The sequence below is a fragment of the Amblyomma americanum genome, chromosome 5, assembly GCF_052857255.1.
Source record: "Amblyomma americanum isolate KBUSLIRL-KWMA chromosome 5, ASM5285725v1, whole genome shotgun sequence".
Taxonomy (NCBI): domain Eukaryota; kingdom Metazoa; phylum Arthropoda; class Arachnida; order Ixodida; family Ixodidae; genus Amblyomma; species Amblyomma americanum.
The window spans coordinates 176,530,367-176,542,665 of record NC_135501.1 but is presented as its reverse complement, the minus strand read 5'-3'; the positions used below and the strand labels follow the sequence as shown (position 1 = coordinate 176,542,665).

Here is a 12,299-nt window from a genome sequence, read left to right as displayed (position 1 = left end):
CCTGGACGTAAATTCGCAACATGCAGGACAAACTGTACTAAAGTGTCGTCAATGTGTCAGCGCACCAACGCAACCCCCACAATGCGAACAACTCTGTTCACCCAGCAACAAGCAGGCAAGAGTGGGGAGAGCCAAACCTGTAGTCGATGGCACAGTTGGAGAGGGTGAGGTGAAACTCAGTGACCACGCCCAGGGGCGTGTAGCCGCACACCTCTTCATCGACAACATCAAAGAAGTCGACAAACTGTTTGACCCAACTGCGACGCAGTGGCGCCATGCGATGCCTCAGTGTTGTGCCACTCGCACCCGCTGCCACCTTGATTGTCTGCGAGGTGGGCGACAGGCACACAAAAATAAAAAAAGCACTGTTAAGTAGGTGCCAGAATTGCCAGCAAGGACACTGTTGTGAAGTACAGGTTCCCTTTTCAGAGACACTGCCAATAAACTGGACTTTGTAGCACAGAAACATGGATTTCGGATCACGCTGGAAGAGTATCCATTAGCCACGCAAGCTCCCAGCATCACACTTGCAGTGGAGCTATGTTACTCTCACATAATTCGAACTTCCGATTAATCAACTGGCACTTCAGACCCATTGACACCTTATGCACTAAAAAGACTCCCCTTAGTTCGAACTCCACATAATTAGAAGGAATTTTTGGTCCCCTCCGATTTTGAATTACCAAGAGTTGACCGTATATATTTCGAATATTAAGTCAAAAGTTTCTCAGGTTAGCAAACAATGCTGGAGTTGTTGCTGGAGAAGTGTCAACACGACATTAGGATGTGCTACACACTAAAATCTGTACGCTTACTTTCAAAGGTGTTTGGCAGGGGGCTTCAGAGACCCTTAGTACCCATCCCTGTCAAAAGTAACCATGCAACGGGGTTTGCTTCTTGGCGTAGTGGAGCCCTTACAGTACCCTTAAAGATCAATAGGTCTTGAAAGGTGAAGTCAAGGGTTCTGCTTACCTTACACAGATTCAGAGCTTAAGGTGTGCCACAAGTGCTTTGCTATGCGGCCAAAAAGCCCCCGTTGCCTGTTTACTTTTGGCAAAGACTGTACATTACCAAAGACCTGCGGAGCCTCTTCGGATAACTTGTAAGACCGCAAGGTTCAGCTGTCACAAAACAATCAAATCAGTGCAAAAAAAAGAAAAATGATTTACCTTGACACCTTGCGACGTGTCGGCACGCGTTTCAATGACTAGCGAAAGCATGTCGGCGGCTTCGGTCTCGGTTGCCAAGAACGGAGACGATGGCTTTGCGGACACCACGCCATCGGCAGACTTGTACAGGACAGGCACCGGCGTCGCTCGGTCCCAACCGTTCGAGGAGACTTGCCCTGAAAATGCCAGAACAAGAGTGGCGCCTGCTCTGGACACACTGTGGCCACCGAACAACTGGTCAATAAACCTGTGCCTCCAGGTGACTGTTACAAACAAAAATAGAAAGAACAATCAATGCGAAAGCCTTCTGTTTCAGGACGTTTTTCCTTTTGCGAACTAAACGTTTATTTTTGATACTTTGTACTAAATCCCCAAACCTCTCCCAAGGTTTCTCACTGCCAAAATCCAACACATCGAAACCATAATAACTTCACAGACTCTCTCCCACAACTTTGCAAAGCAGCTTCATGCTGTTATAGTGTTTAGCGTGGACATGAATCATGCTGATTTTGTTCTGTTAAAGGTAGGCCAGAAATGCTGCGATATGTCTGCCTCAAGAAATGCGTTTCTTTTCAGTACTAGTAACACTACACAGACATCTTCCATCACAATTTGTCCTTCTCAAATCTATACAAAGTGAGGCCTCAATACGTGAAACACACCAATTTCGAGCTGGCAGATAATTCGAACTGACTCCCGGGACCTGTCAATATCACGCGTATCTAAGTGAAGACCCCCATCAAGTCAAACCCTTCAAAAGCAGAACAGCTAACACAGAAATAGACCACTGCAGGTTGCAGGATACTGCTCCTAAAAATTTCATGGCTGAAGTCTCCTTCAGCATGTTACCGATTAGTTCAGTCCATGGGGTTTAACGTCCCAAAGCAATTCAGACTATGGGGAACGCTGTAGTGGAGGGCTCCGGATAAGTTCGACTACCTGGGGTTTTTTTTAATAAGCACTGACATAGCAGAGTACATGGGCCTCTAGCATTTCAACTCGATCAAAATGCGATCACCACACCCAGGATCGAACCCGCGTCTTTCGGGTCAGCAGCCGAGCACCATAACCACTGAGCCACCATGGTGGCAGGTGCACCTTGAGAGGGTGCAGATGATGGGATGGAGGTTGAGATGCGAAACCAGATACACTGTCCCCATGAAATTCATTCGCTGTTCCTGTGAAAGTCGTGCTTACGAAGCAGGTTTCCAAAAAGTGATCTGAAACAAAATCAGCGGCAGTCTCACCTTGGTGGTGCAAACTGGCCGTGCCCGCAGTGAAGACGACATAGTTGAGGTTCGGGTCACCACGATGGCTACTGCTCACAAAAAGCTGTGCATCCTTGACGCCGACACGCACGTCACCAAAGTAGTTCGACACCACCTTGCCCTCGGGGTCCTGCGAGACATTTGCACAAAAGAGCATTTTTTTCTTCTTTTCAGGCCAAGGATTTCTGGAAAAGGAGCATTCAGTCTACACGCACGACGGCAACAACAGCAAGCTCAATAAGTGTAATCCTTTTACAAGCCAGCATGTGAAGTTTAGAGAAATTTTAACTCGACAAAAGCTCGTTTTTTATCTCCGCTGTAGAACCGAAGTAGGCAGGCAACAACAAGCACACTGATGCGATATTCATGACTTTAAGGGCAAAAGTTATCAGTCAGCCGAAAGGCACATTCACAATAATGAATGAAAGACAATGCCCAACTGATTTTAATCGATTCGTTAAGCCCACAGAGCCCCAAACAAATTTGGAGAAACCGAAATGCATCAACCAAAATTGGCCACACAACGTCCACGAATTTCCAGTGCGAACGCTTCTTTAGATAAACAGGACAAGGATCAAATCTCCACCACACTGAATGTGAATTAGTCAAACCTTGTAATAGCAAGCATGTAAAAAATTGCAAAATACTTCAATATAGCTGAAATTCGTAAAATAAAACTTCGTCAGAAACACACACAAAAACAGCGCAATTCAGCCGGTGAAGGAACGGCAACTCAAGCAATGCTCACTAAAGAAACACGAAGACTGTTTCCACGGTTTTAGCTCCGCTTTGAAGGCGCTCACGGAGATTACGGACACCGCATAAAAACGAGTGCCGGTCAGGTTGGCTTTCCCGCACAGCATTATCAGTGTGCTATGGCAGCAGGTCGAGCATCAGCAAGTGTTCCAATATATGCTCCGGCAGGGAGCGGAGTTGCGCGACTGTTTCCCCCTTGCCGCTCATAACACTATTTGCGGAGCGGCAATCGCATGATCCCGTCGACGTCCAACGTTCCAATTCGTTTTGGCCCATACCTAATGTATGAGCCGGAGGGGCCAAGCTGCTGCCATCTTGAGTGCAGTCTATTTGTCATCCGACTGAGGGGGTACTGTATAGCCACCACCAGCAGGAGCGGGCATCTCCTAACCGCCACTTTATTAGTTTTGGCGCAGCCAATTTCACAGGTGCAACATTGCTTCTTCGCACGCACACATTTCCCTGGGTATCATGGCTCCTGCCACATGAGAAGCAGCTTTCCTGCAGAGCGTGCAACATAATGGCAGAATTTCGTGTAACTCTGCTCCACATACAGTAACACTGGCGCCAGCTAGGGTGGCTCCTCCTCATTACAGTGATGTCGCATAAAAAATGGTAGGTCAGAGCAAAAGCTGTTGCCATTTGTACTGCCTCCGTGACTGCAGGCATGAGTGCAGGATGCTTACTGCAAGGTGCAAACGCTTGCCACACCAGCACCAGTCATTTGTGTAGTGCGGCAAAGCCTGCTGCCTGGCATCCAAGCAGGCACCGCCTGGCACTGGAAAGTTCGATACACCGACAGAAGGGTTTGATATGGCCAATAATTCGTAATATCCATTTTCGTTATATCGAGGTTTGGCTTTATCAGCTAGCATCAGACAAGCAGGCACTTACTCGGAATGGCGTCCTGATCGAGGCCAGGCCCTCCATGATGTGGACGTTGATGATGAGTTTCGTCTGCCAGTTGCGGCAAGGCACTGTTTTCTCCCGTATGTGTGTGCGGTCATGACGGAACATCGACCGCCTCTGGTCGTACACCGAGTGAAACACCGATGGTGCGTCGTCCGACTCGGTGTCCGATTCTGCGCGAAAAAGCAAAATGAGAATGAGAGAGTGTCCCTCTATTCTTGCAAAATGCCCCAACCTCATATCAACAGCTTTAAGTGCATTGTTAGAAGAAAAAAAAGACAACGTGAAATAAGTTTGGAACCTGAGAACTACCAGCTTCTATACAAGTGTCCCATGCAGCTTTCAAAAGTTGTGTGCATCAACTGCCCTAGCCAGTGCAACCTAGATAGCCTTCTATTATAGCAATGCTTCGCAAACACCTTGCGTGCTTTGACAAAAGTTATAATTTAATAAATTATCCACCCACGTGCAAACTCGCCGTTCTTTGCTGTAGCTTCTAGTGGTATTATTCCCGATGCCAAGTGTCAATGTTTATCCCACCGTTTCATACTCCAAAAATAGAGCAAGAGCATGAAAATAATGATCAACTGAGTGTACAGATAAATGGGGCCAACTATTTCACTTTGAACGGACATGCATGCTAGGTGGTGCACCACCGGCCACTCGGGGGCAACAGCAGGCTTACCAGCGAGATTGCCAGACCGGCACATAGCAAACTCCTGGAACACCGAGCTCTGCTGCTGCGCCAACTGGCCGGGCACGTATATGTCGGGAAAGAACAACGAACCGTCATCGCCCGACACCATGATGGAATTGGTGCCGCTTGCCAAGACTCTTTTGACGATGGGCTCCCATAGGACTAGATCCATGGTGAATCTAAAAACAGAAAAAATGTGTTTAAGGCACGTCTTGAGTTTCTTAATAGACAGATCTAGAGCCAGAACTCTGAGCACTGTCAACACCGTAAAAACGTGATGCCCAATAAGGTGCAGCTCTCCTAACATGTATAGCGTAGTGTGAAGTTCTGGCAGCACATGTCTGCAGTCACCTCACCGGTTGTAGATGACCTCGTAGAACTGCTTGTCAGGCAGCGCCACCTCTACCGAGGGCAGCAGGAAGTCCAGGTGGGTGCAGCAATTGCTTGCTGTCTTGTCCATGAAGAAGCGCAGTGTCGCCTTGTCTCCTGGCTGGACCATCTGGGTAGGGGGTGAGAAAGAGCCAGATGACACAGAGCAATTTGCGTGGTCTTGCGTGGTCCAACACATGTGCACAGCGGCAATCTTTATTGTTTCCTTGCTGGAAGAACAAAGCCGTGCTGTACGAGCGATCGTAAGTGTGATGTAGTACAACTAAACAGGATCCGAAACTTGAATTGCGGTACGTCGTGTGTTGGAGCAATGCCGAAGCAATCATGTTTTGACGACGTTTTTTTTTCTTCTTGAATCCCACATAATACAATCTCCGGTGAGGCCCTTCAGCCCAGCAGTAAATGTTACAACAGAATTTTTTTTTCCTTTTAAATCAATGTCAGCCCATCATCCTCATGGCACTGTAGTTCAGTTGACATACTGTGTATGTATAGAGCCATGGAACACAATACACCTGGCACGAAGTTACAAAATTCAGCTTCATAAGTGCTGTCAGGATGCCTCTCTGGGCATACTGAATGGGCTGTAATAATAATAACAACAATTGGTTACTGGGAAACGAAAGGTGCAGTAACTGCCTCACTTCTCTGTGGACGCCTGAACCGTGCCATGCGGGAAGGAATGAAGGTGGGAGTGAAAAAAAAGAAGAGCAAGAGTGGTGCTGTAGTCAAAGGCTCCACAACACTTTCGAACACCTGGGTACCTTTAATGTGCACCGACATTGTAGACTGCACAGGTACAATTCCATTTCACCTCTATCAAACCATGGCCGCCAGAGCTGGGAATGAACCCCTGTCCATGGCTCAGCAGCCGAATGAACGGGTTGTAAAATAGACAAAATACACCATTTTTGTTACAACAGCCAATGCGGAAGTGTTCAATACTAGCAGAGTGCCATTCATTTGGCTACTCCAGCAAAAACTCAAGTGACAAAGCTCCATTTTTCAATTTCTGTGGCCGCAGGATGGCACGACGATGTCAGAAAGACACAAAATGCGCCAACATGTACTACATTTCCCATAGCATGTCCTGTTGCAGAGCACCAGCTGTGTTCAAACTAATGTGTTGAAACTAATGTCTGAAACGGCTGTTTCAGAATACAAGCCCTGGACTCCATAGGCCATTACACTGAACAACATCAAGATGATTTCTGGTGCCCACTCTCTTGTGCAGTTCCTCACGGTGCAACAAAAGTCAGAGTTAAAACACACTATACTCCGTTTCATACATCAGGTGCAACACTGTCAAAGGTACAGAAGTAATCCGCACGGGAAAATAAAGGAAGGCGTGTTACTCCGCGCTTGATCTGTGCCCGAATGGTCTAAGGCACGAGAAAGTGACAGCGTGTTGTCAGCAATAAGAGCGCATTGGATCAAGCTCACGACAAATTTGTCATGTAGTAAGCCTGCATGCAGAGGATTTACAATGCCGCGCTCACCACGAGGAACACACTACTTTTTGGTCTCGGATGTCAACAGCGCAAACAAGAGCTCTAGCTTTCGCAGCGTTGCACTTGACGTATGAAACGCAGAACAGTGCAATCCACTTACACCGATACTGAGGAAACCAGAAAATCCGATCCTTATAACCGATCGTCGCTATATCTGGACTGGCAGAAAAAAAGCAAAAAGAACACACCCATGTATTCCCCCATGCATGTAGCCACCGCCGCCAGCACTCCTGTCAAGGGTGCAAAGCGTCTTGGCGCTCTGAATCCTATCTGTTGTATCTATTATTTTGCCGATAATTGTATCGTTATATACGGTTTATTTTTACATAGGGGCAATGAGAGAATTGATAAATCTAAAGAATTTGATCATTATAAGTGGTATATCGTTATAAGTGGATTACACTGTATAGCCCACTGTAACACCAGTTACTGTGGTAGCCCTGAATACCGGGAACGTTTGGTCCCAGAGAACTCAGCCCAGAGACTAGACCAGAGGTTCTTAAACAGGGTTCCGCAGCACTTTGAAGCTCCTTGGAATGCTTTTTGGGCACCCCAAGCGCCTAAATTAACGCATACATCAACCCCCACCTTTTTTTTACTCACTTCCTTATGGGACTGACAATACTCCAACTGCTTATAGCAGCCTGTTTTGCTAAAAATCCTGTCATTATTAATTGAATTTGAGCATTTTTTGAGGGGCATGTTCTTTTTTGCATGCATCTCAGGCAGCAAGGCTACTGGGACTCCCCGAGGCCCTGGAAAATTTAGAACCCCAGGCTAGACAGAGGGACAGCTGGCCAACTCTACCTTGTCGCTGTCAGTGTTTTCTTGTGTCCGCTGCTGGTGCAGTTCCTGCGCCCGCGTCGTGCGTGGCGGGCTGATCTCGTTGGCGTCGTAGCAGACACAGTGCACCGTGAAGGGCGACCCTGGGTCCTGCTGTGGGGGCACCCGCAGCGTGTCGAACATGGTTGAGGGCAGCATGCTTTCGTCACATGGTTCTGTCTCCAGTGGCGAGGGCTCGTTGCTCGGGCTAATGGTGATCTTCAAACTGCCACCACCGCCACAAAGACAAAAGAAAAGGCTTAGCTTACAAGTGTGGAAACTCTAGCCAGTTAGCAGCTCACAACAGAAAAACATACAGCACAAAAAGAGGCGGACAAGCAGAGACATGAATGCAACCATAGCATCTTACTAGTGTATCCTACCAGTGTCCCCATCCTTTTGTGCTGCATATTTTCCAGGAAAAGCACAAGGAAAATTGATAGGCTACACACAGCTGAAAGCTGCGTACAGTGGCCTTTCGACTTAAAAGCGAATGTGAGTCAAATAATTGTCTGAAATGAAGTGAACAAAAATCTTCCCACACAGTACAGCTCTGGAATCTTGTACAGGCTATGCCATTTGAAGTGGACAAATACGGCCGTTTTTATTTTTATTTGAGCTATGCATTAAATTGTTATGTCAATATTAGTTTTGAAATTCTTGCATTGAAAGCAAGAAACAAAAAAAAGAAGAAAGGTTTGGGAAAGAACAGCCGTGGTTAACAGCAGAGTTAGAAGACATGGCAAAAGAAATGTTAAAAAAAAAGGGGGTTCCAAAAGTTTTACACATTCTAAATCAATCTGAAATAAAAAAACTGAGGGCCTAAGTTGTCGTTCTGCTTCCGTTAAAGATCAAAATTAAATGTTTTCCTTTCATCGTCATCATCATCATGATGTCTGACTGTGCCCAGTGCAGGACAAAGACATCTCCCATGTCTCTCCATTAACCCTGCCCTGTGCCAGCTGTGGCCACCGTATCCCCGCAAACTTCTTAATCTCATCCGCCCACCTAACTTTGTGCGGCCTCGTCCTATGCTGCCCTTCCCTTGTAATCCAGTCTGTTACTCTTAACACAGCTAATTCCTTTCCAATCAGCAAAATATTACCCAATAACGACATTTCTACACCCTCAGACTAGAAACATTAGGTTACATTTTAATATTGCTTCAGCAAAAATAGCATTCAACATGGCTTTCCCAACAAAAACCAAAGAATGAGGGAAAAAAAAAAGGACAGGAAACAGCAACGCACACACAGATACACAAGATGGGACACATGTGGGGAAGGTAATCATTTTCAGTTACTGGCTTGTAAATAAATGAAAAGCAAAAAGCTTACCTGGGCAAGTCAAGGTCTTCATCTTTGACCTTTGGGTCACGGAACACTCTCGCAAACAATACAGGCTTTGACATGGGAGACTCCCGGTGGAATACTACAAAAAAAAATGATAAGTAGAAGTAATAAATATTTACATACCAAAGCTGAGCCTGACGACTTAGACTGCGTGACAAAGCCTGTAGTACAGTGAAACGTCGTTAATTCGAAGTCAGAGGGACCGTAGAAAATATTGGAAAGAAGTGGGTCTTTGAATTACCGTATTTACACGATTGTAAGTTGACCTATTTTTTGAAATTTGAAAATCCGAAGTGGGGGGGGGTCAACTTACAATCAAAACAAAAAAAAAAGGCGAGACAAACGAAATATCAGGCATGCTACAGCATCTTTGTTACAGGCGCGAAAACAGACACAGCACAAGGTAGCAAGACAGGACGAAGCGCCGTCCTGTCTTACTACCTTGTGCTGTGTCTGTTTTTACGCCTGTAACTAAAGATGTACAGTTACCAACTTGCCCAGCAAGACGTTCTTTTATGCTACAGCATGGTTGCATTTTTGCTGCGTGGCTCCGTCGCACCGCTCTTGATGCTGGCCTTGAGCAGCTGCTATGTCAACACGCAGAACTGGCATCCCCTCCCCACGCACGCGGGCGGCGACCAATGGCAGCTGTCGATAAACAGCAAACTGGCACCCCACACATGGCTGCTGACTGCGATTGCTGATAAGCGGCCATGGCCCGATAATGCAATCGCGTTCTAAGGGAAGCTCAAGTGTCCAACAAGTGTTATTTTTACTTTCAAATGTGCGCTCGGCGCTCAAGGGAGCGTTGATAGTTGATGGAAGGGCCGCTGTTCCAATCGAAGCGGCACCCTCACTCGGAACGGCAGTGGTGCCGGGGAGTGTCGGACGAGCCGACGCCATTCACGCGTAGTTTCTCTTTGGCTCTGTCGCACTTGACTACTGCCAGCCGCATTTCACAAGTTTTTAATGTAGTGCTTCGTCAGTCATCATTTGTGCTTCAGGTCCGGCAAGCAACCGGCTACATTCAAGATGGCTGCCATTCTTTACGCCAAAGAAATGAACAGCTGCACGCCGGGCCGCAAGTTCGACGTTTGCAACAGGTGATACAAGTGTGGCAGCTGCAGCGAGGAAGATTTTCGGCTGTTCCATGCGATGTCATGATGTGGCTGTTTGCGAAGTGCGGGATTTCGCTGGACGACGACATTAGAACGACGTGCTGTGGGACCGCAGCAGCGATCACAACAGCGCTAGTGAGGACGATGGCGCAGGTGTGGACGAGTAGTCCAGTGACTAATACATTTTCGTTTCGGAATGTGCCTACGGGCATGCCCGCGCACGGCTGGCGATAAACGGCGGCCGCTGGATAATGCTATCACATTCAACTATTCAAGGCCAAGCTTAAACAACCTCGGAATTAATTTTTTTATTTTTCGGAAATGTGATTTGGGGAGGTCAACTTACATTCGAGTCGACTTACAATCATGTAAATACGGTAACCAAACACAAAAAGAATGGGACCTAGGCAAAAAATTTTATTCTACGAATGCACTACCTTTATTGGACAAACTTGTCTATTACTAAAGTTATCAGAGATGCTTGTAACCTAACCTCCTAGATAAGGCACACCAGACAAAGAAACGGTGCAGGCCAGTGTATCACGCAGTCAACCCATCGCACGACACACATTGACACTGCTAGGGATCGAGTGGGAGGTGCTTTGATGCCGAAACCTTTTATTAGATGCTGCCTTGACAAAGCGGCAAGAGCACATGACAATGGAAACAGTATCCCCTTCTGTGTTGCAGTGAAACACAGCTTCTCCTCTGCAGGCGTGCGCTTCGGTGATCTACAAGCCATGTCGTGGACCGGTTTTTGTGCTGGAAGTACTGAGGCTGGGGTACTTCATCTATCAAGCATTGCCGTCACCTTGCAGCTTTGAAGGGCTGTCGCTACGCTGCATTTGCAGCAGTACATACCCATCAAAAGCTACGCCAGCAACTTATCAATTCTGTCCACCAGTGATGACCACAAACTTTCTCGACACTTTCGCTCAAAACACGCTTTCTACAAAGCCAGTTTCCCCGCTCACCATGGGCTTCCTTGCACACCAGGACGAATTTAAGATCCTCGTTGCTGTCGGCCACAAGCGTGGTGGACAGCATGGGCTCCGACATCTCCACCGACAGGATGTCAGGCCGCAGGTTCTTCTCCCACCACGTCCCGCGAAGGAGCTCAGCCAGTGGTCGCATGTCCGGGATGGGGAACCTGTCGGGCGATACCAACAAGATCTACCCCATCAGGAACAATGGCCTCTCACACTGACCTCCAACTACCCGTCTCTGCAACAATTGTGACCACCCTGTAGGAGCAAATTTTTGCCCCTAGTACATGTGTCCATCTCACTCTTTTAGTTTATTTACACTTCCAATCTCATGGTGCCCCCTGTGTCAGTCTAGTAGCATCTTTTACAGACAACATTGGTGTGCACCAGTGTGCAATTTCATCTTCAAAAATTTGCATTGGAGTGCATAAAGCTCCACTACCATGGGCCTCTGAGCACTTCACTCGTTTCGGGGTACCAATGTCAACTTCCTCTTCCCTAATACAAATAGAACATCAACTTGTTTTTATTTTCTAACCTGCGGCTCAAAAACTAGTGGCGCATGAGCAGCACTGACTAGTGATGCTTACACGAAATGCGCCGCTGACTAGCCTAGTGTAGCTTTCACTACAAAAATAGAGCTTTTTTCAAAATATAAAATGTTAAAATTGAAATACTGGTGTTGCCACCTGCAGCCGTTTTCACAAGCGACCTGCAGAGATGTCGGAACAGTTCTTTCTGTTGTGGATCTCTGGGATCAGGCCATGCTGCCTTCGATTTCTACTGGTGATCGCAGAGTTCTCCGTTTTCGGTACCGATGCCACAAGTTTGAATTGATCGACGGGGAAAAAAAAGTCAACTCTTTCCATTTTTAAATCCAATCGTCGCAACAATAAATGCACCTTTTCCTGCCAAACAAACATCAACAAAGCCGCAAAGAGCCATAGAATATATTTGCACACTGAACAAAAATGGGACACAGCTATCCTCAGTATCTGCTTAAGGGGGGAAGAGGGTTTTAGAAAAAAATTTTTATTAATGAAATCACAATTATGAAATCTTTGGGGGACATGTATTTTTGCGTGCTGATTCCGAATATGGAATTTAATTTCATGTGCAACAATTTCTTGAGCACTTATGCAATGTTATGCAACTTTTTGTGGAGAGCTTTCAAGAAATCCTGCTGCAGGGAACTTGCTAGAATGCATGCCTTTGGTTTCTCTTGACATTAAGCTATGCAATAAAGCTAGAATTATCATCCTGCCTGTTGTAGAAGTTGAGTTATAGGTTTTTGAAGCTGTCACTGTAGAAACAGGAAGAC

General features: G+C 46.6%; 1 protein-coding gene across 2 annotated transcripts in view; it reads right to left on the bottom strand.

The window, feature by feature from the left end:
* Window positions 1–12,299, bottom strand: part of Atg2 (Autophagy-related 2) — an 85,137-nt gene that overhangs the window by 29,122 nt on the left and 43,716 nt on the right. Inside the window, exons 16-24 of one of the 2 annotated variants that reach the window (XM_077665917.1) lie at window positions 10,967–11,142; window positions 8,860–8,953; window positions 7,508–7,748; window positions 5,156–5,298; window positions 4,788–4,978; window positions 4,088–4,275; window positions 2,417–2,567; window positions 1,170–1,345; window positions 138–325 (exon numbers count right to left, since the gene is read on the bottom strand). In XM_077665917.1, coding sequence (XP_077522043.1) covers window positions 138–325; window positions 1,170–1,345; window positions 2,417–2,567; window positions 4,088–4,275; window positions 4,788–4,978; window positions 5,156–5,298; window positions 7,508–7,748; window positions 8,860–8,953; window positions 10,967–11,142 — 1,548 coding nt within the window. The remainder of the gene's footprint in view (window positions 1–137; window positions 326–1,169; window positions 1,346–2,416; window positions 2,568–4,087; window positions 4,276–4,787; window positions 4,979–5,155; window positions 5,299–7,507; window positions 7,749–8,859; window positions 8,954–10,966; window positions 11,143–12,299) is intronic. The other variant, XM_077665918.1, reaches the window with a different exon arrangement.